Source organism: Loxodonta africana, chromosome 3 (genome assembly GCF_030014295.1).
Source record: "Loxodonta africana isolate mLoxAfr1 chromosome 3, mLoxAfr1.hap2, whole genome shotgun sequence".
In the NCBI taxonomy this organism is placed as follows: Eukaryota; Metazoa; Chordata; class Mammalia; order Proboscidea; family Elephantidae; genus Loxodonta; species Loxodonta africana.
Window position 1 is genome coordinate 90076125 of NC_087344.1, and position 22952 is coordinate 90099076.

Consider the following 22952-nt stretch of genomic DNA (forward strand, 5'->3'; position numbering starts at 1 on the left):
CAGCCATACTTCAGCAGCTTGGAGAGGGTGGAGTAGGTGGACAGTATTTAACTAGGGTCGAGCCTTTGCCAGCTGAGGGAGAGAGACAAAAGAATATAATTCCAGAAAAAAAACCTTTAAAGTTTGGAAATGAATGTTAGGTAACATTATTGGAATTGCCTCACACGTTAAAAAAAAAAAAAAATACTGCATTTGACTTTGAATCTATGGAGTTAATTTTATTTGTTTAAAAAAAAAAGTAGATTGCGTTAGAGGGGTGAGCCTTACTCAATTACCTCGTTCTCATTTTGACCTTGGTTCTTCTACTCTATACAGCTGTTGCATAGTTTTGATATGATTTAGTCCTTTATTTCATAGATGTAAGTCTATTTGTTAGCATTAATAGCATTTCTCATTTAGAGTATTTCATAGCTTATGCATATTTTTCAAGTGTTCAAGACAGAAAAATCTTCCACCAGTGATTTTCATTCCATAGTTTTTATTGGTCTCTGGAAACTTGAGTTTTAGATGCTTTTCTTAATCACTTATTTTTTAGTAAGCCTTTCATTTTCACATCAGATTGTTGTTGTTAAGTTTTGTCAAGTCAGTTCTGACTCATAGAGACCCTATGTACAACAGAACAGTCCTGCGCCATCCTCACAATTCTTGTATGTTTGAGCCCATTGTTGCAGCCACTGTGACAGTCCATCTCGTTGAGGGTCTTCCTCCTTTTGGCTGACTTTCGACCAAGCATGATGTCCTTTCACATGTATATGAGGGACTGAAAATATTATGGCTTGGATCAGGCATGTATTAGTGCTCAAGGTAACATAGTTGCTTTTTAACATTTTAAAGAGATCTTTTGCAGCAGATTTGCCCAGTGCAACACGACATTTGATTTCTTGACTGCTGTTTCCATGGGCATTGATTGTGGATCCAAGTAAAGTGAAATCTTAGATAACTTCAATTTTTCTCCGTTTATCACGATGTTGCTAATTGGTCCAGTTTTGAAGATTTTCGTTTTCATTATGTTGAGGTTCAATCCATACTGAAGGCTGTAGTCTTTGATCTTCATTAGTAAGTGCTTCAAGTCCTCTTCGCTTTCAGCAAGCAACGTTGTGTTTTCTGCATATCGCAGGTTAATGAGCCTTCCACCAAACCTGATACTACGTTCTTCTTCATATAGTCCAGCTTCTTGGATTATTTGCTCAGCATACAGATTGAATAAGTATGGTGAAAAGATGCAACTGTGCTACACACTTTCTGGACTTTAAACTATGCAATATCCCCTAGCCCTGTTCAAATGATTGCCTATTGGTCTATGTACAGGTTCCGCATGAGCACAATTAAGTGTTCTGGAATTCCCATTCTTCACAGTGTTATCCATAATTTGTTATAATCCACATGGTCAAATGCCTTTGCATGGTCAATAAAGCACAGGTAAACGTCTTCCTGATATTCTCTGCTTTCAGCCAAGATCCATCTGACGTCAGCAATGATATCTTTTGTTCCACATTCTCTTCCAAATCTGGCCTGAATTTCTGACAGTTTCCTGTCCATGTACTGCTGCAACCATTTTAAAATTATCTTCAGCCATATTTAACTTGCGTGTGATAGTAATATATTCCGTCAGATAATGAAAACATATTTGTAATAATATCAGAAAAAATTTTTTTGGCACCTTAGTTTATCTTTAAAATTTAGTGTTCAGTTGACCATCTCTAAGACATCATCTTGCTTTGAAAATGCTATGATTATGTGGTAGATATCTTATACAAACAATATGGGATTCTTAGTCTTAGTTTTATTGTGATTAGTTTCAACTATTAATCTTGTTTAAGACTAAATTAGACCATTAAAGGATTTCAGATTATCTCTCTCAGCAATTACAGAGTCATTTACGTTGTACTGTTATAACTTCATGGATATTGTCATATAATCAGAAGAAAGAAATAACGTTTCAAAAAGCTTTGTCTTGAGAGGCGGAGCCAAGATGGCGGACTAGGCAGACGCTACCTCGGATCCCTCTTACAACAAGGCCCCGGAAAAACAAGTGAATCGATCACATACATAACAATCTACGAACCCTGAACAACAAACACAGATTTAGAGATGGAGAACGAACTAATACGGGGAAGCAGCGATTGTTTCCAGAGCCTGGAGCCAGCGTACCAGTCAGGTACAGCACAAGCACAGAGAGCTACTCCACCCCCCTGAACTAACCCCGGGAGGGGGACCAGCCGGTTCCACGGGCGGCGTGGGACGCAGCCGGTAGGAGAAGTCCCCGGGAGGCAGTGACTGGTCTTGGAGCAGAAAGAGCAGCGTCCGAGCCGGGGAACCGTCCCGCAGGGATTTGGACTGGACGCAGGTACGGCATAAACACGGAGAGTAGCTCCACCCCCCTGAACTAACCCCGGGAAGGGGACCAGCTGGGTCGCGCGGGCGGCGTGGGACGCAGCTGGTAGGAGAAGTCCCCGGGAGGCAGCGACTGGTATTGGAGCAGGGAGAACAGCGTCCCAGCCGGGACACTCGGTCACGGCACAAGCACGGGGAGCTGCTCCACCCATCTGAACTAACCCCGGGAGGAGGCCCAACTGGCTCTCGGGTGTGGCACCGCCACGCGGCTGGAGGGACGAGAAGTCCCCGGGAGGCAGCGACTGATTTTGGAGTCGAGAGTGCATCGTCCCAGTAGGGGAGCCTTGACGCTGGGCGTGGGGCTGGAAGCGGAGGATCTGACCGTGACTCCAGCGGGCCAGACCCCCTGGGGGCAATCTCCACACAGCCAGCACACATAGGCGACGCGCCCCGCGGGAGTCTCAGATATAATAGTCATTCCAAGCAAGACAAGCAACTCTGGCTATATTCTGAGGTGCTACTCTCCTATCTCTCTGTTCCCTCCCCCACCCTCCCCAGGCGGCTTCATTAACATCTGAATAGCCTGAGCCAGAGGGAGAACTCTGATAGGGATCTGACTGCATTTTTTTTTAGCGGATTTTCTGGAAAAACTAGTTTCCCAGTGATGGCTCGGAGACAACAATCCATATCAAACCACTTAAAGAAGCAGACCATGACAGCTTCTCCAACCCCCCAAACAAAAGAATCAAAATCTTTCCCAAATGAAGATACAATCTTGGAATTATCAGATACGGAATATAAAAAACTAATTTACAGAATGCTTAATGATATCACAAATGAAATTAGGATAACTGCAGAAAAAGCCAAGGAACACACTGATAAAACTGTTGAAGAACTCAAAAAGATTATTCAAGAACATACTGGAAAAATTAATAAGTTGCAAGAATCCATAGAGAGACAACATGTAGAAATCCAAAAGATTAACAATAAAATTACAGAATTAGGCAACGCAATAGGAAGTCAGAGGAGCAGACTCGAGCAATTAGAATGCAGACTGGGACATCTGGAGGACCAGGGAATCAACACCAACATAGCTGAAAAAAAATCAGATAAAAGAATTAAAAAAAAATGAAGAAACCCTAAGAATTATGTGGGACTCTATCAAGAAGGATAACCTGCGGGTGATTGGAGTCCCAGAACAGGGAGGGGGGACAGAAAACACAGAGAAAGTAGTTGAAGAACTCCTGACAGAAAACTTCCCTGACATCATGAAAGACGAAAGGATATCTATCCAAGATGCTCATCGAACCCCATTTAAGATTGATCCAAAAAGAAAAACACCAAGACACATTATCATCAAACTCACCAAAACCAAAGATAAACAGAAAATTTTAAAAGCAGCCAGGGAGAAAAGAAAGGTTTCCTTCAAGGGAGAATCAATAAGAATATGTTCTGACTACTCAGCTGAAACCATGCAGGCAAGAAGGGAATGGGACGACATATACAGAACACTGAAGGAGAAAAACTGCCAGCCAAGGATCATATATCCAGCAAAACTCTCTCTGAAATATGAAGGCGAAATTAAGATATTTACAGACAAACACAAGTTTAGAGAATTTGCAAAAACCAAACCAAAGCTACAAGAAATACTAAAGGATATTGTTTGGTCAGAGAACCAATAATATCAGATATCAGCACAACACAAGGTCACAAAACAGAACGTCCTGATATCAACTCAAATAGGGAAAGCACAAAAACAAACAAATTAAGATTAATTAAAAAAAAAAAAATACACGTAACAGGGAATCATGGAAGTCAATAGGTAAAAGATCACAATAATCAAAAAGAGGGACTAAATACAGGAGGCATTGAACTGCCATATGGAGAGTGATACAAGGCGATATAGAACAATACAAGTTAGGTTTTTACTTAGAAAAATAGGGGTAAATAATAAGGTAACCACAAAAAGGTATAACAACTCTATAACTCAAGATAAAAACCAAGAAAAACGTAACGACTCAACTAACATAAAGTCAAGCACTATGAAAATGAGGATCTCACGATTTACTAAGAAAAACGCCTCAGCACTAAAAAGTATGTGGAAAAATGAAATTGTCAACAACACACATAAAAAGGCATCAAAATGACAGCACTAAAAACTTATTTATCTATAATTACCCTGAATGTAAATGGACTAAATGCACCAATAAAGAGACAGAGAGTCACAGACTGGATAAAGAAACACAATCCATCTATATGCTGCCTACAAGAGACACACCTTAGACTTAGAGACACAAACAAACTAAAACTCAAAGGATGGAAAAAAGTATATCAAGCAAACAATAAGCAAAAAAGAAGAGGAGTAGCAATATTAATTTCGGACAAAATAGACTTTAGACTTAAATCCACCACAAAGGATAAAGAAGGACACTATATAATGATAAAAGGGACAATTGATCAGGAAGACATAACCATATTAAATATTTATGCACCCAATGACAGGGCTGCAAGATACATAAATCAAATTTTAACAGAATTGAAAAGTGAGATAGATACCTCCACAATTATAGTAGGAGACTTCAACACACCACTTTCGGAGAAGGACAGGACATCCAATAAGAAGCTCAACAGAGACACGGAAGATCTAATTACAAGAATCAACCAACTTGACCTCATTGACTTATACAGAACTCTCCCCCCAACTGCTGCAAAATATACTTTTTTTTTCTAGCGCACATGGAACATTCTCTAGAATAGACCACATATTAGGTCATAAAACAAACCTTTGCAGAATCCAAAACATCGAAATATTACAAAGCATCTTCTCAGACCACAAGGCAATAAAACTAGAGATCAATAACAGAAAAACTAGGGAAAAGAAATCAAATACTTGGAAAATGAACAATACCCTCCTGAAAAAAGACTGGGTTATAGAAGACATCAAGGAGGGAATAAGGAAATTCATAGAAAGCAACGAGAATGAAAATACTTCCTATCAAAACCTCGGGGACACAGCAAAAGCAGTGCTCAGAGGCCAATTTATATCAATAAATGCACACATACAAAAAGAAGAAAGAGCCAAAATCAGAGAACTGTCCCGACAACTTGAACAAATAGAAACTGAGCAACAAAAGAATCCATCAGGCACCAGAAGAAAACAAATAATAAAAATTAGAGCTGAACTAAATGAATTAGAGAACAGAAAAACAATTGAAAGAATTAACAAAGCCAAAAGCTGGTTCTTTGAAAAAATTAACAAAATTGATAAACCATTGGCTAGACTGACTAAAGAAATACAGGAAAGGAAACAAATAACCCGAATAAGAAACGAGAAGGACCACATCACAACAGAACCAAATGAAATTAAAAGAATCATTTCAGATTATTATGAAAAATTGTACTCTAACAAATTTGAAAACCTAGAAGAAATGGATGAATTCCTGGAAAAACACTACCTACCTAAACTAACACATTCAGAAGTAGAACAACTAAATAGACCCATAACAAAAAAAGAGATTGAAACGGTAATCAAAAAACTCCCAACAAAAAAAAGCCCTGGCCCGGACGGCTTCACTGCAGAGTTCTACCAAACTTTCAGAGAAGAGTTAACACCACTGCTACTAAAGGTATTCCAAAGCATAGAAAATGACGGAATACTACCCAACTCATTCTATGAAGCCACCATCTCCCTGATACCAAAACCAGGTAAAGACATTACAAAAAAAGAAAATTATAGACCTATATCCCCCATGAACATTGATGCAAAAATCCTCAACAAAATTCTAGCCAATAGAATCCAACAACACATCAAAAAAATAATTCACCCTGATCAAGTGGGATTTATACCAGGTATGCAAGGCTGGTTTAATATCAGAAAAACCATTAATGTAATCCACCACATAAATAAAACAAAAGACAAAAACCACATGATCTTATCAATTGATGCAGAAAAGGCATTTGACAAAGTCCAACACCCGTTCATGATAAAAACTCTTACCAAAATAGGAATTGAAGGAAAATTCCTCAACATAATAAAGGGCATCTATGCAAAGCCAACAGCCAGTATCACTCTAAATGGAGAGAACCTGAAAGCATTTCCCTTGAGAACGGGAACCAGACAAGGATGCCCTTTATCACCGCTCTTATTCAACATCGTGTTGGAAGTCTTAGCCAGGGCAATTAGGCTAGACAAAGAAATAAAAGGTATCCGGATTGGCAAGGAAGAAGTAAAGTTATCACTATTTGCAGATGACATGATTATATACACAGAAAACCCTAAGGAATCCTCCAGAAAACTACTGAAACTAATAGAAGAGTTTGGCAGAGTCTCAGGTTATAAAATAAACATACAAAAATCACTTGGATTCCTCTACATCAACAAAAAGAACACCGAAGAGGAAATAACCAAATCAATACCATTCACAGTAGCCCCCAAGAAGATAAGATACTTAGGAATAAATCTTACCAAGGATGTAAAAGACCTATACAAAAGAAAACTACAAAGCTCTACTACAAGAAATTCAAAAGGACATACTTAAGTGGAAAAACATACCCTGCTCATGGATAGGAAGACTTAACATAGTAAAAATGTCTATTCTACCAAAAGCCATCTATACATTTAACGCACTTCCGATGCAAATTCCAATGTCATATTTTAAAGGGATAGAGAAACAAATCACTAATTTCATATGGAAGGGAAAGAAGCCCCGGATAAGCAAAGCACTACTGAAAAAGAAGAAGAAAGTGGGAGGCCTCACCTTACCTGACTTCAGAACCTACGGTACAGCCACAGTAGTCAAAACAGCCTGGTATTGGTACAACAACAGACACATAGACCAATGGAACAGAATTGAGAACCCAGACATAGATCCATCCACGTATGAGCAGCTGATATTTGACAAAGGACCAGTGTCAATTAACTGGGGAAAAGATAGCCTTTTTAACAAATGGTGCTGGCATAACTGGATATCCATTTGCAAAAAAATGAAACAGGACCCATACCTCACACCATGCACAAAAACTAACTCCAAGTGGATCAAAGACCTCAACATAAAGACTAAAACGATAAAGATCATGGAAGAAAAAATTGGGACAACCCTAGGAGCCCTAATACAAGGTATAAACAGAATAGAAAACATTACCAAAAATGATGAAGAGAAACCAGATAACTGGGAGCTCCTAAAAATCAAACACCTATGCTCATCTAGAGACTTCTCCAAAAGAGTAAAAAGACCACCTACAGACTGGGAAAGAATTTTCAGCTATGACATCTCCGACCAGCGCCTGATCTCTAAAATCTACATGATTCTGTCAAAACTCAACCACAAAAAGACAAACAACCCAATCAAGAAGTGGGCAAAGGATATGAACACACATTTCACTAAAGAAGATATTCAGGCAGCCAACAGATACATGAGAAAATGCTCTCGATCATTAGCCATTAGAGAAATGCAAATTAAAACTACGATGAGATTCCATCTCACACCAGCAAGGCTGGCATTAATCCAAAAAACACAAAATAATAAATGTTGGAGAGGCTGCGGAGAGATTGGAACTCTTATACACTGCTGGTGGGAATGTAAAATGGTACAACCACTTTGGAAATCTATCTGGCGTTATCTTAAACAGTTAGAAATAGAACTACCATACAACCCAGAAATCCCACTCCTAGGAATATACCCTAGAGATACAAGAGCCTTCATACAAACAGATATATACACACCCATGTTTATTGCAGCTCTGTTTACAATAGCAAAAAGCTGGAAGCAACCAAGGTGTCCATCAACGGATGAATGGGTAAATAAATTGTGGTATATTCACACAATGGAATACTACGCATCGATAAAGAACAGTGACGAATCTCTGAAACATTTCATAACATGGAGGAACCTGGAAGGCATTATGCTGAGCGAAATTAGTCAGAGGCAAAAGGACAAATATTGTATAAGACCACTATTATAAGATCTTGAGAAATAGTATAAACTGAGAAGAACACATACTTTTGTGGTTACGAGGGGGGGAGGGAGGGAGGGAGGGTGGGAGAGAGTTTTTTATTGATTAATCAGTAGATAAGAACTGCTTTAGGTGAAGGGAAAGACAACACTCAATACATGGAAGGTCAGCTCAATTGGACTGGACCAAAAGCAAAGAAGTTTCTGGGATAAAATGAATGCTTCAAAGGTCAGGGGAGCAAGTGCGGGGGTCTGGGGAACATGGTTTGAGGGGACTTCTAAGTCAATTGGCAAAATAATTCTATTATGAAATCATTCTGCATCCCACTTTGAAATGTGGCGTCTGGGGTCTTAAATGCTAACAAGCGGCCATCTAAGATGCATCAATTGGTCTCAACCCACCTGGAGCAAAGGAAAATGAAGAACACCAAGGCCACACGACAACTAAGAGCCCAAGAGACAGAAAGGGCCACATGAACCAGAGACCTACATCATCCTGAGACCAGAAGAACTAGTTGGTGCCCGGCCACAATCGATGACTGCCCTGACAGGGAGCACAACAGAGGACCCCTGAGGGAGCAGGAGATCAGTGGGATACAGACCCCAGATTCTCATAAAAAGACCATACTTAATGGTCTGACTGAGTCTGGAGGAATCCCGGCGGCCATGCTCCCCCGACCTTCTGTTGACACAGGACAGGAACCATCCCCGAAGACAACTCATCAGACATGAAAGGGACTGGTCAGCGGGTGGGAGAGAGACGCTGATGAAGAGTGAGCTAATTATATTAGGTGGACACTTGAGATTGTGTTGGCAACTCTTGTCTGGAGAGGGGATGGGAGGATAGAGAGAGAGGGAAGCCGGCAGAATTGTCAAGAAAGGAGAGACTGAAAGGGCTGACTCGAGGGGGAGAGCAAGTGGGAGTAGGGAATGAGATGTATGTAAACTTATATGTGACAAACTGATTGGATTTGTAAACGTTCACTTGAAGCTTAATAAAAGTTATTAAAAAAAAAAAAAAAAGCTTTGTCTTTTACATACCCCTGATAGTAAAGGTTAATATAGGGTTAATGGATCCATTGTTTCTAAGCAGTGGAGGAGGACTAGAATCATAACGGACTCCATTTGAGGGGAAAACAGTTGTTTGGCAATAAAAATCTCAGCAGGAAGCTTTTGAAACTCAATTTAAGAATTCTGTGTGTATAGAAAAAAAAAATCACACTTCCCAGTGCCGTGGAGTAGATCACACTAACAGGACATTTTTGTAAAGCAGCAGTTTTGTTAGCTTTGGAAGGCCTACTGTGATATAACATAAGTGGTGTTTTTATGAATTAACATAGTTAAAGTCATTGAGAAGAAAGTGCTTGCTGTTGATATTTTACTTTGTATCATCCACTGGAAATAAGTATATAAATATTCTTAACTGTTCATTGAAACATTTAACTTTTGACCTTCTTAGACAATAACATGTGTCTGCTATTGCATACCATGCTAGCCAGGTCTTTGAATCTGAAAGGTGTAATTGTAATTTATTATTTAAGCCCTACAGCTTTTATTTGTATGGGTATGTAAGTTTATATGAAGAAAATTAGGGCTTATTGCTCTAGCAAATATAATGGACAATGTGTTTTTTTCTTCAGGATCAAACGGAACATACTGAATCAGCAGGACTGGCTGGTGGTGCAGCAAACATCATGAGTAAGCTCAGAGAAGTCTGTTTCTTATCACGTGTGTAAAGGGAAAAAGGTAAGAAAAACATATTCGTATTTCTCTTAGAGGTTGAGCTTGAGAAAACAACTAGATCCGTAGAAAGTAATGCTGATGCCTGTATGCCGCTTGCTTCATTTATGGCCTTGCCTCTTATTAAATCGTAAGTGTAATTTTTCAAAAAGATTTTATTTAAATCTAGAGCAAAAGAATATTCTAAAATTATTGTTGAACTATGTCAGAAAGCTAATTTCCGGTGCTTGGCTCCTGCCTTCTAGAGTCAAGATACTGCTATCTTGAGCACAGGAAGGTAGTTTCAGCATGAGAAAGAACTTGGACTTGAATGATATTGTTAGGAGAAAAGAGCAGTATATCTGTCTAATTAAATTCATTTACGTTTCTTAGTCATCATGCAAGATCTAAATAATTAAAGTTAATTTTGGAATGGGGAATTGGTTAGAAATATAAATTTAATTACATTATTTTATTTTGTATTTTTGGACTAGTTGTGAAAAGCCTTAATTTAAAGTAGAAAACTGGAAGTATTTTATTCATCCTTTTAGAGCAGGAATCCTTGACTCTTTCCTGATAAGGATTTTTTTTTTCAAATTTTATAATTATTTGAAAGGTACAAAATGGCAAAGGTGGGTGGGTGGTAGATTTCAGAAGATGATTGTGCCGTTCACTAATGGAGTGTTGCATACTCTGAGTTCGATGGTTTTCCACAGACGCGAGGAAAGAGGCAAGCAAGGAAAGGCATGGCAGAGGTGTGTGGCAGGAGATTGAGCTCCTTTTCTTTTCCTTTGAGGAGGAGCAGAGGCACTTGGCAGTGTTTTCCTCACTGAAACTTCTAGGTCTTCAGTTGGCAAGCTATTTCTTGTCCCCTAGCCTTCTCACATAGGATTCCCTCTCTCTGGAGTGCCATTTGCTGCCTTCACCTGGCAAAATCTTATTCATCCTTCAGACATCGCTCTTTAGGAAGCTTTCTGCCTCCTACAGGAAAGACTCCAAAATCCATCCTTCCATTCTGTAGCTACAGCTGGATGCGGCAGTCGAGTCAGCCTCCTTTACAGCTAGATGTGGCTTTGTGACTAAGCTAACTAAAGGACTGTGAGCAGAAATGATGGTACTACTTCCATGTCTGTTCTGTTAGTGGGTTGCTCCTGTTTCCGTGAATGTTGATGGTTGATCCAAGTAGAAAGAAATTGTTTACACCTTCATTGTTTTCTTTATTTATCATGATGTTTACTGGTCCAGTTGTGAGGATTTTCATTTTTCACCTTCAGGCTAGGGCAGTGCTAATCAAAGTGTAGCCCACCAACCAGCCGTCTTTCTTGAGCTATTACTGGTCCATCCTGATAAAAGGAGTTGTGTTTAGTTCGGCTACTATTTTTTGTGGTAAGTATTTATCCATGAAGACAGTAGTGTTTTGATCTATATTCCCCTTGCAGATTGGCACTTTCGAGAAGCACTGCCGTAGGGGATGGTGGACAACCAAGGTGGAAGGAGCCTGGATCCCAGCACTACACTGAGTAGAGTTGTCTGCAGATGTGGAATACTTGATGTGGTTGTTATATGAGATATAAATGAACTTCTGTCTTATCTGAGTCACAGAAAAATTATTGGAATATTTGTTACAGTAGCCTATTGTACCCCAAATAATATCTCTGTTTTGGCTCCTTACCCCCCCCCCCACCCCGGGCACATATCAATTAATACATAGCACAGTGTTACATATTTTAAGTTTACCTGTCCATCTCCCCTGTGAGACATTGGTCTCCTTTAGCTCAGGGACATTGTCTTATTTGTCATTTTAACTTTGTGGCTAGGACAGTGCCTACTACATAACCCAATCCCACAGCCATCGAGTCGATTCCGACTCATAGCGACCCTACAGGACAGAGTAGAACTGCCCCATAGAGTTTCCAAGGAGCGCCTGGCAGACTAGATGCTAAATAATGTTTGATGCAAGAATGCATATACACATATTCAAGTAATTAATTTTTGACATAAAGAGAAGTACCAGTGAAGGAGACATAAAAGGAGCAATCAGATGAGTGCTTTAAAAGTGGGATCCCTAAGACTGAGATTCAGGAAAGGATCCAAAATTCAACAGAATAAGAAAGGAGAGAGCAAGAAGCAGAAACACAGAAAGAAGAGGTTTGCAAGGATAAACTGTACTGAACTAAGTAATTATATTCCTCTCTGAGATATACATGTTCAAATATTTAGTGTACTTCTATTTTGAATAAGAGATTGATGCTTTTATAAGAAGACAAGTGAAGAATCCTGACATAAGATTTAAATCCTCTGAGAGTTCTAGCACATGTAGTCACAAGACTGCCCGTCTCCTGGAGAATGAAACCAAAGAGGCTGAAGACTTGGAAACATCAGGCATAACAGAAATCGAGGATGAGACTCCATCCTGAACACAGGGAGATTAAGGGAAACCCCACATACTAAAAGTAGAGACCCTCCTCATGGCCCTTCCCCTACCCTTCTTTCAGAAGGTAAGGTAGCTGCCTGGAATTAACAGGAGATTATTTGATCTTCTCTGGAATCCAGAGAAAAAATGTACATATACTGACATTTGGGGGTTTCCTGATGAGTAGCTGTGTTCCCACCCAGTCATCATGCAGTAGAAGCCTCCCAAATGACAAGTCATGCCACACATGCAAAGCTTCAAAATTTTTTTTTTTAAGATTTCATTTATTGTACTTTAGATGAAGATTTACAGAGCAAATTAGTTTCTCATTAAACAATTAAAACGCATATTGTTATGTGACAGTGGTTGACCACCTCACAACATGCCAATAGTTTCCCCTTCTCGACCTTGGGTTCCCCATTACCAGCTGTCCTATCCCTTCCTGTCTTCTTGTCCTTGCCCCTGAGCTGGTGTGCCCATTTAGTCTCTTTTTGTTTTATGGGCCTGTCTAATCTTTGGCTGAAGGGTGACCAATTAATTTTTAGTACCTCATTTCTTAAATATATAGGCATTTGGCAAAACCCTCCAGTGTGAACGATAGAGATCAAAACACTTAAATAACAAAAAAGGAACTTGGAAGAAATAATATTGGTAACAGAACAAAAAACAACTGTAAATAATTGCTCCAGAAAGGTAAGAGAAGAAGTTACATTCATGAGACAAGATCAAGATGCCATAAAAAGGATCAGAAAAAGAAAGCACTCCAGAAATTAAAAATATGATAGGTTTTTTGTGTGTGTGTGCATGTAATGTTTTAATTCTAAAACAATCTCAAGCTTATAAAAAATTTGCAAGTGTAGTACAGAACTTTTTCTATGAGCTGTTTGAAAGTAAGTTGCTAGCTGTTTGTGCCACCATCTTTGAATGTGTTTTCTGCAAACAAGGACATTTATGTAACCATAATAACAGCCATCAAGATCAGGAAATGAATGCTGGTATATTACACCTATCTAATCTTCAGACCCTATTCAAATTTTGCCAGTTGTTCAGATAATACCATTTTTATCAAAGAACTTAGTTTAAAATTACATGTACTTGTCATGTCTCTTTAGTCTCCTTCAGTCTGAAACAGTCTACAGCCTTTCTTTAACTTTCTTGACCTTTTGAAGATCATGGACTAATTATTTTGTGTATGTATATATATATATATATATATATATATATATATATATATATATATATATATAAACCCATTGCTGTCAAGTCGATTCCGACTCACGGCGACTGTATAGGACAGAATAGAACTGCCCCATAGGTTTTCCAATTTGTCATATGTTTCTCCCACTAGATTCAGATTATGCATTTTTGGTGAGAATATCACAGAAGTGGTGCTGTGTTGTTTTCATTGTAGTTCTGATTGGAGCACTGGATTTTGATTTGCCCCATTAGTGATGATGTTCACTTCGATCACCTGAGCAAGGTGGTGTCTGCCAGGCTTTTCCTCTGCAGTTATTTTTTTCCATTGTAATTAATACTTTGGTGAAGAGGTGCTTTGAAACTATGTAAATATCCATTCATCATCACACTTACGATTTATTCATTCCTCTGTAAGGATTTAGGGTTTTCTTTTTTATTCAGTGGATTATACTCTGTTGCTATCACTGGGTAGTCACTAGGTAGAGTTTTCCCCCAACTCCTGGCTTCATGCAGAGAACGTAGTCTGGCCCTGTCCAATGTTGAAACTTCTACAAGTTTGCAGCCAGTAATTTCCATCTTCCTTGCTAGCTTTCAAACCCGAGGCCTGAAGGTTGCTGTCTAGTTATTTACCTCTGTGGACTGCCACTCTTTAGTTCCCACTCATTGCATTGTTTCGGTTCCTTCTTGGTTTTGGCATATGTATATTTCCCTTTTTTGCTTTTTGGACTTGACATTTGGTTGTTTAAGCTCTTAGTCTCATTGAATCTAGAATAATCTTGTTTTTCATAACTGAATTTTTGAAGAGTTCAGGTCAATTACAGGATATTTCACATTCTACACTTCACTAATTGTTTCCTCATGATTAAATTGAAGTTAAATATTTTTGGCAGGAATACTTTATAGGTGATGTTTTATACTTCTTGTTGCATCATATCAGAAGGTACATAATGTCAGCTTGTTCAACTATTGGTGAAGCTAAGTTTGATCACTTGGTTAAGGTGTTCATTGCCATATCTCTTTAGGGTAAACACACATTTTCTCCTTTATAATTAGTAAGTCATCTGTGGTATGATACGTTAAGACACTGAATATTCTCTTCCACAATAATCATTTACCTAATAGTATTAGCACCCATTGTTTATAGTTGCTTGAATCAATAATTAAAATTGAAGTTCAGTACAACTTCTGGAATGGCTGTTCATTTATTCATTACACAGGTGTTTATTGAATAGATACTATATCAGATTCTGTGCTGATCACTGGGGATATGTGGTGAACACTCTGGTGGATGCCTTTGTAGTGCCTATAATCTGGTGGGAGAAATTGATATTAATAAAAAATCACATCGAATGCATGTTTATAGATTGTGATGAATATTACAAAGGAAAAGAATGCAGGGGTGTGAATGCTTATAAGGGGAGACATCACCTTTTCTAGGGGTTCAGGGAAGACTTTCCTGTCAAAGTGATATTTGAGTTAAGTGCTGAAAGATGAAGCATTATCTGGGCAAGGAGGGTATCTTAAGTTATCTAGTGCTGCTTTAACAGAAATACCTCAAATGGATGGCTTTAACAAAGAGAAATGTATTCTCTCACAGTCTGGTAGGCTGCAAGTCCAAATTCAGGGCATCAGCTCCAAAGGAAAGCTTTCTTTCTCTGTTGGCACTGGAGGAAGGTCCTCATCATCAATCTTCCCTTGTTCTAGGGGCTTTTCTGTGCAGGAACCATTGGTCCAAAGGACGTGCTCTGCTCCCAGTGCTGCTTTCTTGGTGGTATGAGGTTCCCCTGTCTCTCTGCTGGCTTCTTTCTTTTATATCTCAAAAGAAATTGGTTTTAGACATAATCTAATCTTGTAGATTGAGTTTACCTAACTGCTGCTAATGCCATCTCATCGACATCATAGAGATAAGATTTACAACACATAGGGAAATCACATCAGATGACAGAATGGTGGACAGTTGTGTAATATTGGGAATCAAGACCTAACCAAGTGGACAGATTTTTTTTTTAGGTTCCAGTATAATTTTTTTTTAATTTTTATTGTCCTTTAAGTGAAAGTTTACAAATCAAGTCAGTCATACAAAAATTTATATACAGCTCGCTGTATACTCGTAGTTGCTCTCCACCTAATGAGACAGCACACTCCTTCTCTCCACTCTCTATTATCCGTGTCCATTCAGCTTCTGACCCCCTCTGCCTTCTCATCTCTGCTCCAGACAGGAGCTGCCCACATAGTCTCATGTGTCTTCTTGATCCAAGAAGCTTACTCCTCACCAGTATTGTTTTCTATCCTATAGTCAAGTCAATCTCTGTCTGAAGAGTTGGCTTTGGGAATGGTTCTTGTCTTGGGCTAACAGAAGGTGTGGGGACCATAACCTCTGGGGTCCTTCTAATCTCAGACCATTAAGTCTGGTCTTAAAATAGTGGTCTCATGCAATATTTGTCCTTTTGCAACTGACTAATTTCACTCAGCATAATGCCTTCCAGATTCCTTCATGTTATGAAATGTTTCATGGCTTCATCATTGTTCTTTATCAATGTGTAGTATTCTATTGTGTGAATATACCATAATTTATTTATCCATTCATCCGTTGATGGGCACCTTGGTTGCTCCCATCTTTTTGCTATGGTAAACAGTGCTGCAGCAAACATGGGTGTGCATATATCTGTTCGTGTAAAGGCTCTTAATCCTCTGGGATATATTCCAAGGAGTGGGATTCTGGATCGTATGGTAGTTCTATTTCTAGCTTTTTAAGGAAGCACCAGATCGATTTCCAAAGTGGCTGTACCATTTGACATTCCCACCAGCAGTGTAGAAGTAGTCATGTGGTACTTTATGATATATCTCTTCTGTTGCCTTCTTAAAATTATTTATTACTATTTAACTTTTTATATTTAGCATTATCATTAATTAAATTATAAGCTTCTTGATGTTGGGGATGATGTCTGAGACTCGATTATCACAGAACCCTGTGTGGAGTAGATGTACAATAAATACTTTGATTTGATTGTTTATTTACTACTTTTTTATGTTGTTGTTGTTAGGTGCCATCGAGTTGGTTCTGATTCATAGCAACCCTGTGCAAAAGAAACCGAAACACTGCTGGTCCTGCTCCGTCCTTACTATTTTTGCTATGCTTGAGCCCATTGTTGCAGCCACTGTGTTAGTCCATCTCACTGAGGGTCGTCCTCTTTTTTACTAACCATCTGCTTTACCAAGCATGATGTCCTTCTCCAGGGACTGACCCCTCCTAATACCATGTCCAAAGTATGTGAGACATAGTCTCACCATCCTTGTTTTTACGGAGCATCCTGGTTGTTCTTCTTCCAAGACAGATTTGGTCCTTCTTTTGGCAGTCCATGATATATTCGATATTCTTCACTAACACCATAATTCAAAGGTGTCAATTCTTCTTCGGTCGTCCTTGTTCATTGTCCAGATTTCACATGCATATGAGGCGTTTGAAAACGCCATGGCTTGGTCAGGTGCACCCTGTCCTCCAGGTGACATCTTTGCTTTTCAACACTTTAAAGAGGTCTTTTGCAGTCGATTTGCCCAATGCAGTGGGTCTTTTAATCTCTCAACTTCTGCTTCCGTGGGTGCTGATTGTGAATCCAAGTAAAATGAAATCCTTGACAACCTCAATCTTTTCTGCATTTGTCATGATGTTGCTTAATGGTCCTGTTTTGAGGATTTTTGTTTTATTTATGTTGAGGTGTAATTCATACTAAAGGCTGTGGTCTTTGATCTTTATCTGTAAGTGCTTCAAGTCCTCTTCACTTTCAGCAAGCAGGGTTGTGTCATCTGCATAATGTAGGTTGTTAATAAGTCTTCCTTCAATCCTGATGCTCCATTCTTCTTTATGTAGTCCATCTTCTTGGATTATTTGCTCAGTTTACAGATTGAATAGGTATGGTCAAAGGATACAACCTTGATGCATATATTTCCTGACTTTAAACTGTGCAGTATCCCCTTGTTCTGTTCGAATGACTGCCTCTTGATCCATGTACAGATTCCTCATGAGCACAATTAAGTGTTCTGGAATTCCCATTCTCTGCAGTGTTATCCATAATTTGTTATGATGCACACAGTCGAATGCCTTAGCATAGTCAATAAAACACAGGTAAACATCTTTCTGGTACTCTCTGCTTCTAGCCAGGATCCATCTGACATCAGCAATGATATCCCTTGGTTCCATGTCCTCTTCTAAATCCAGCTTGAATTTCTGGCAGTTCCCTGTTGATACACTGCTGCAGCCACTTTTGAATGATCTTCAGCAAAAATTTTGCTTACATGTGATATTAATGATATTGTGCAATAATATCCACATTCTGTTGGATCAGTTTTCTTGGGAATAGGCATAAATATGGATCTCTTCCAGTTAGCTGGCCATGTAGCTATCTTCCAAATTTCTTGTCATAGACGACTAAGCACTTCCAGTGCTGCATCTGTTTGTTGAAACATCTCAACTGGTATTCCATCAATTCCCAGAGCCTTGGTTTTTGCCAGTGCCTTCGGTGCAGCCTGAAGCTTGAACTTCTTCCTTTGGTACCATCGTTTCCTGAAATGGTTGAACGTCGATGGATTCTTTTGGTGTAGTTACTCTCTATATTCCTTCCGTTTTCTTTGTATGCTTCCTGCATCATTTAATTTTTCCCCCATAGAATCCTTCAGTATTGCAACTCAAAGCTTGAATTTTTTCTTCAGTTCTTTGAGCTTGAGAAATGCTGAGCTTTTCTTCCATTTTGATTTTCTATCTCCAGGTCTTTGCACATGTCATCCTAACACTTGTCTTCTGGAGCCACCCTTTGAAATCTTCTGTTCAGCTATTTTACGTCATCATTTTTTCCTTTTGCTTTAGCTACTCAGTGTTCAAGCTTCAGCCTCTTCTGACATACAGTTAGGTCTTTTCTTTCGCTCCTGTCTGTTTAATGACCTCTTGCTTTCTTCATGTATGATGTCCTTAGTGTCATTTCACAACTCATCTGGTTTTTTGGTCATTAGTTGTCAGTGCATCAAATCTGTTTTTGAGATGGTCTTTAAATTCAGGTAGGGTATACTGAAGGTAGTACTTTGGCTCTCATGGACTTGTTCTAATTTTCTTCAATTTCAACCTGAACTTGCATATGAGTCATTGATGGTCTGATCTGCAGTCAGCCCCTGGCCTTGTTCTGATTGATGATATTGAGCTTTTCCATCGTCTCTTTCCACAGATGTAGTTGATTTGATTCCTGTGTATTTCATCTAGTGAGGTCCATGTGTCGTCACCGTTTATGTTGTTGAAAAAAGGTATTTGCAATGAAGAAGTCGTTGGTCTTGCAAAATTCAATCATGTGATCTCCAGCATCGCTTCTGTCACTAAGGCCATATTTTCCAAATACCGATCCTTCTTCTTTGTTTCCAACTTTCATCGTCCAATCACCAGTAGTTATCAGTGTTTCCTGATTGCATGTTCAATCAATTTCAGACTGTAGAAGTTGGTAAAAATCTTCAATTTCTTAATCTTTGGCCTTAGTGCTTGGTGCGTAAATTTGAATAATAGTTATATTAACTGGTCTTCTTGTAGGCAAATGGATATTATTATCCTATCGCTGACAGCATTGTACTTCAGGATAGATCTTGAAATGTTCTTTTTGACGATGAATGCAATGCCATTCCTCTTCAATTTGTCATTTTTGGCATAGTAGATCATAAGATTGTCTGTTTCAAAATGACCAATACCAGTCCATTTCAGCTCACTAATGCCTAGGATATCGATGTAATAGGCTCCATTTCATTTTTAACAATTTCCAATTTTCGTAGATTCATACTTTGTACGTTCCAGCTTCCGATTATTAATGGATGTTTGCAGCTATTTCTTCTCATTTTTAGTCATGCCACATCAGCAAATGAAGGTTCCAAGAGCTTGACTCTATCCACATCATTAAGGTTGCCTTGACTTTGAGGGCACAGCTCTTCCCCAGTCATCTTTTGAGTGCCTTTCAACCTGAGGGGCTTATGCTCTGGCACTGTATCACGCAGTGTCTTGCTGCTGTTCTTAAGGTTTTCACTGGCTAATTCTTTTTAGAAGTAGACCGCCGGGTCCTTCTTCTTAGTTTGTCTTAGTCTGGAAGCTCAGCTGAAACCTGTCCACCATGGGTGACTCTGGTGGTATTTGAATACTAGTGGTGTAACTTCCAGCATGACAGCAAGACACAAACCCCCACGGTACGACAAACGGACAGACACGTGGGGGAATTTATGTATAATAATTGTATGTACTTCCGTTATACGTACACACATACGTGTGTGTGTATATATGTTTTATGTATAGACCCTAAAATGCTATTAAATATTGTAGGTGTATTAAATGTGCCTAATGGTGTGTTGTGAAACATTTCATTTGATTTTAACATTAGACAGTTTAAATATGTAGTTTTCATCAAAATAAACTATGTGAAAATTATTTTGAAATATAAATTGTTAGACAAAGTGAATAGATTAAAAAAAACCTTTTATAATGTAGACTATTTGTCTACCTAACTTTAAGTAATTAAGAGAAGCCAAACAATAAATAAAAGTGGATTAAATTAATATCGGGTAAGGGGGGTATTTCGATTACTTGAATAAATCAGTTAAATTTTCTGAGCTTTCTTATTTGTAAAATGAAAGAAATTATATAAACACTTTTATATGCCTCAGAAGAAGAAACGTTGTGTTTATAAGTCAAAGAAAATTCACCATTTTCTGTATTTGACTTAAAAGTTTATAATGGCAGAATATAACATTTTTATTTTTCCCTGTCTTCATTTTCTTTACTCAGACTTTTCGGGGAGTTGTAATTGGACTTCCCCTCCCATCTGCCTCCAGATATGCCAATAAGAAATCAAGCATAATTTCAGTCTGAAAAGAAAATTTTGAGAAATCAAGGAGGATAAACATAGAGGTGATAACAGAGGAGAAAATGGGATAATAGATACCGTTCATGTAACACTTACAGGGTCACTATGATTCGGAATCGACTCCACAGTAACGGTTTGTTCACCTTGGTGGTGCAGTGGTTAGGAGCTTGGCTGCTAACTAAAAGGTTGGCAGTTCGAATCTGCCCTGTGGGGCTACTCTGTCCTAGAGGGCCACTGTGAATCAGAATCAAATGGATGACATCAGATTGGGTTTTGGGGTATATGCTTTTGGCATTTCTTTTAAGCAGTTAACACACCTAGTACATATGCCCAGAGAACCCTTTCAGGTTGATTAACACTAAGGAAGGCTTAGAAATGGTGCTTGGAAAGAAGAGATTTAAAAAGAATAAGGGCTTACAGTCATCATTAACATTTTGAAACTAACATGTAAAGACTGTAACACCTCTGTGCTTGAATTTTCCTGTCATTTCTCATTTGGAAAAAAAAAGATTCTAATAAGTATAACTTTATCCCAAATAAAGTAATTCCCCTCCCAACATTTGAAATTTGTCTTTTGCAGCATGTCTTATGAAATGGTTACTGAGTCAGCCTTCTAAGTTTAGTTAAGTTTTGATGATTGTCAGTTTATAGGTTTCCAGGCTTTATTAGTTTAAAGATCTTAAAATACATCTAGTAGCATGACAGGTTTCATTGCTTACTATGTTATGGGTAGATTTATGAGAGATTTTATCCTTGTATACTTAAGATTTACAAATTTTATCTTAATAGTTGAAAGTTTAATACAAATTTATCCACTTAGGTTTAAACAAGTCTCTTGAGTGGTGTTTCCTCACTGATGGAGAATTACTTCCAAGCAGAAGCTTACAACCTGGACAAGGTGTTAGATGAATTTGAACAAAACGAAGGTGAGAATGTACATTGGTGAATCTATTTGCATGTATTGTAATTGTATAGGATAGGTATTTGGAGCTCAGGCTTTACTACTGTACTGCCTGGATTCTAATCCTACCACTTACTGGCAAGGTAGCTTTGGGGAAGTTGTTTAACTTCTCTATGCCTCTATTCTCATCTCTAAAATGGAGAAAATAGGATCTACCTTCATGGGATTGTTTTAAAGATTAAATTATATAATTCTTGTAAATGGTTTAGCATAGTATCTGGCACATAGTGCTGAAAAAGTTAGTTCTTCCTCTGTATATTATTATTATGAAGTCATTGGACTTGATTTTATTTTTTTAATATCCCACATTATAGTCAAGAAAAAAGTTTAGTATGTGTGTTTGCATTTCCTTAAGTAAGAAAAATAACTCATTTCATGATTACCCAATAAAGTAAAGATACATTTTAAACCTAATTTTTAAAGATTTAAGTTTATAAGTAACTGCCAGAATAGTTAATTACATATCTTCAAGGCTCAGCCTCAAAATGCCTACTTAAGATCACTTAATTTAAGGAAGCCTTTTCCCTAAAATCCCCTTCTCTATTTGATTTGAATGGATCATCCATATTTAAATCTCCATTGCTTATCTCACAGTACTTTCCCTGTGTTCTCTATTTTTAACAGTGAAGGGCATGAAGCATATTTACAAAGTGATATATTTCTGTCTAAAGCCCATAGTTCAGTGATGGTCTCCAAACCTCCACTATATCTAGTAATTCAGGTTGTTTTTTTGATAGCAGTTGGGAAGAGAGATTAGTTTTGATTTTGACACTTTGGGTCTATGATACAGCAAGCTTTAAATAGAATTTGGGGTCCTGGGGATAAGGAGAGAGGAAGGGTCCCTGGAATGGCCTGCTTTACTAACCCTTAGGATTATTACTGATTGTGAAATCTCATCATTCGGGATTTTATTGGATCTAGATGGACTTTGTTCATACCAAGCTGGAAGATGTATTATCCTTTGAATTTCAACCACTTAATACAAGTATTTTCTTCACCCTTTCTTTGGTTTGGAAACCCTGGTGGTGTAGTGTGGTTAAGTGCTATGGCTGCTACCCAAAAGGTCGGGAGTTTGAATCCACCAGGTGCTCCTTGGAAACTCTATGGAGCAGTTCTACTCTGTCCTATAGGGTCACTATGAGTCAGAATCGACTCAACGGCAAAGGGTTTGGTTTGTTTTGTTTTTTCTTTGATTTGGCCCTATATGTGTCACAGTTATTTAAATCATCAGATGTCTAGACAGGTACTAAACCTAATCCTGTGAATACTAAGCTTCTAGAATATCATTGACTGTAAAAAAAACTGTAAGTTCCCTACATTATTCTCATTGTGACTTCTGTAGATTCTAGTAGGTACTTTGTATATAGTTGATTTTCAATACATTTTTGTTGAACCAGTAAAAATTGTCGTTTTGGTTTAAAATGCTTACAGAAGATGTATTTGCTTACAGAAGATACATCTTTTAGAAGGAGAAGGATTTCAGAAACAAGCTTTTT

The 22952-nt window shown here is 38.3% G+C and overlaps 1 protein-coding gene across 6 annotated transcripts in view; it reads left to right on the forward strand.

The window, feature by feature from the left end:
* Positions 1–22952, forward strand: part of ZFYVE9 (zinc finger FYVE-type containing 9) — a 230294-nt gene that overhangs the window by 64427 nt on the left and 142915 nt on the right. For 4 of the 6 annotated variants that reach the window (XM_023549600.2, XM_064281962.1, XM_003411082.3 and 1 more), the window contains exons 2-3: positions 9926–10031; positions 21316–21421. In XM_023549600.2, coding sequence (XP_023405368.1) covers positions 21352–21421 — 70 coding nt within the window. In that variant the 5' untranslated portion in view covers positions 9926–10031; positions 21316–21351. Of the gene's footprint in view, positions 1–246; positions 2348–9925; positions 10032–13691; positions 20540–21315; positions 21422–22952 lie in introns of those variants that run through there. The other 2 variants (XM_064281961.1, XM_023549599.2) reach the window with 2 other exon arrangements.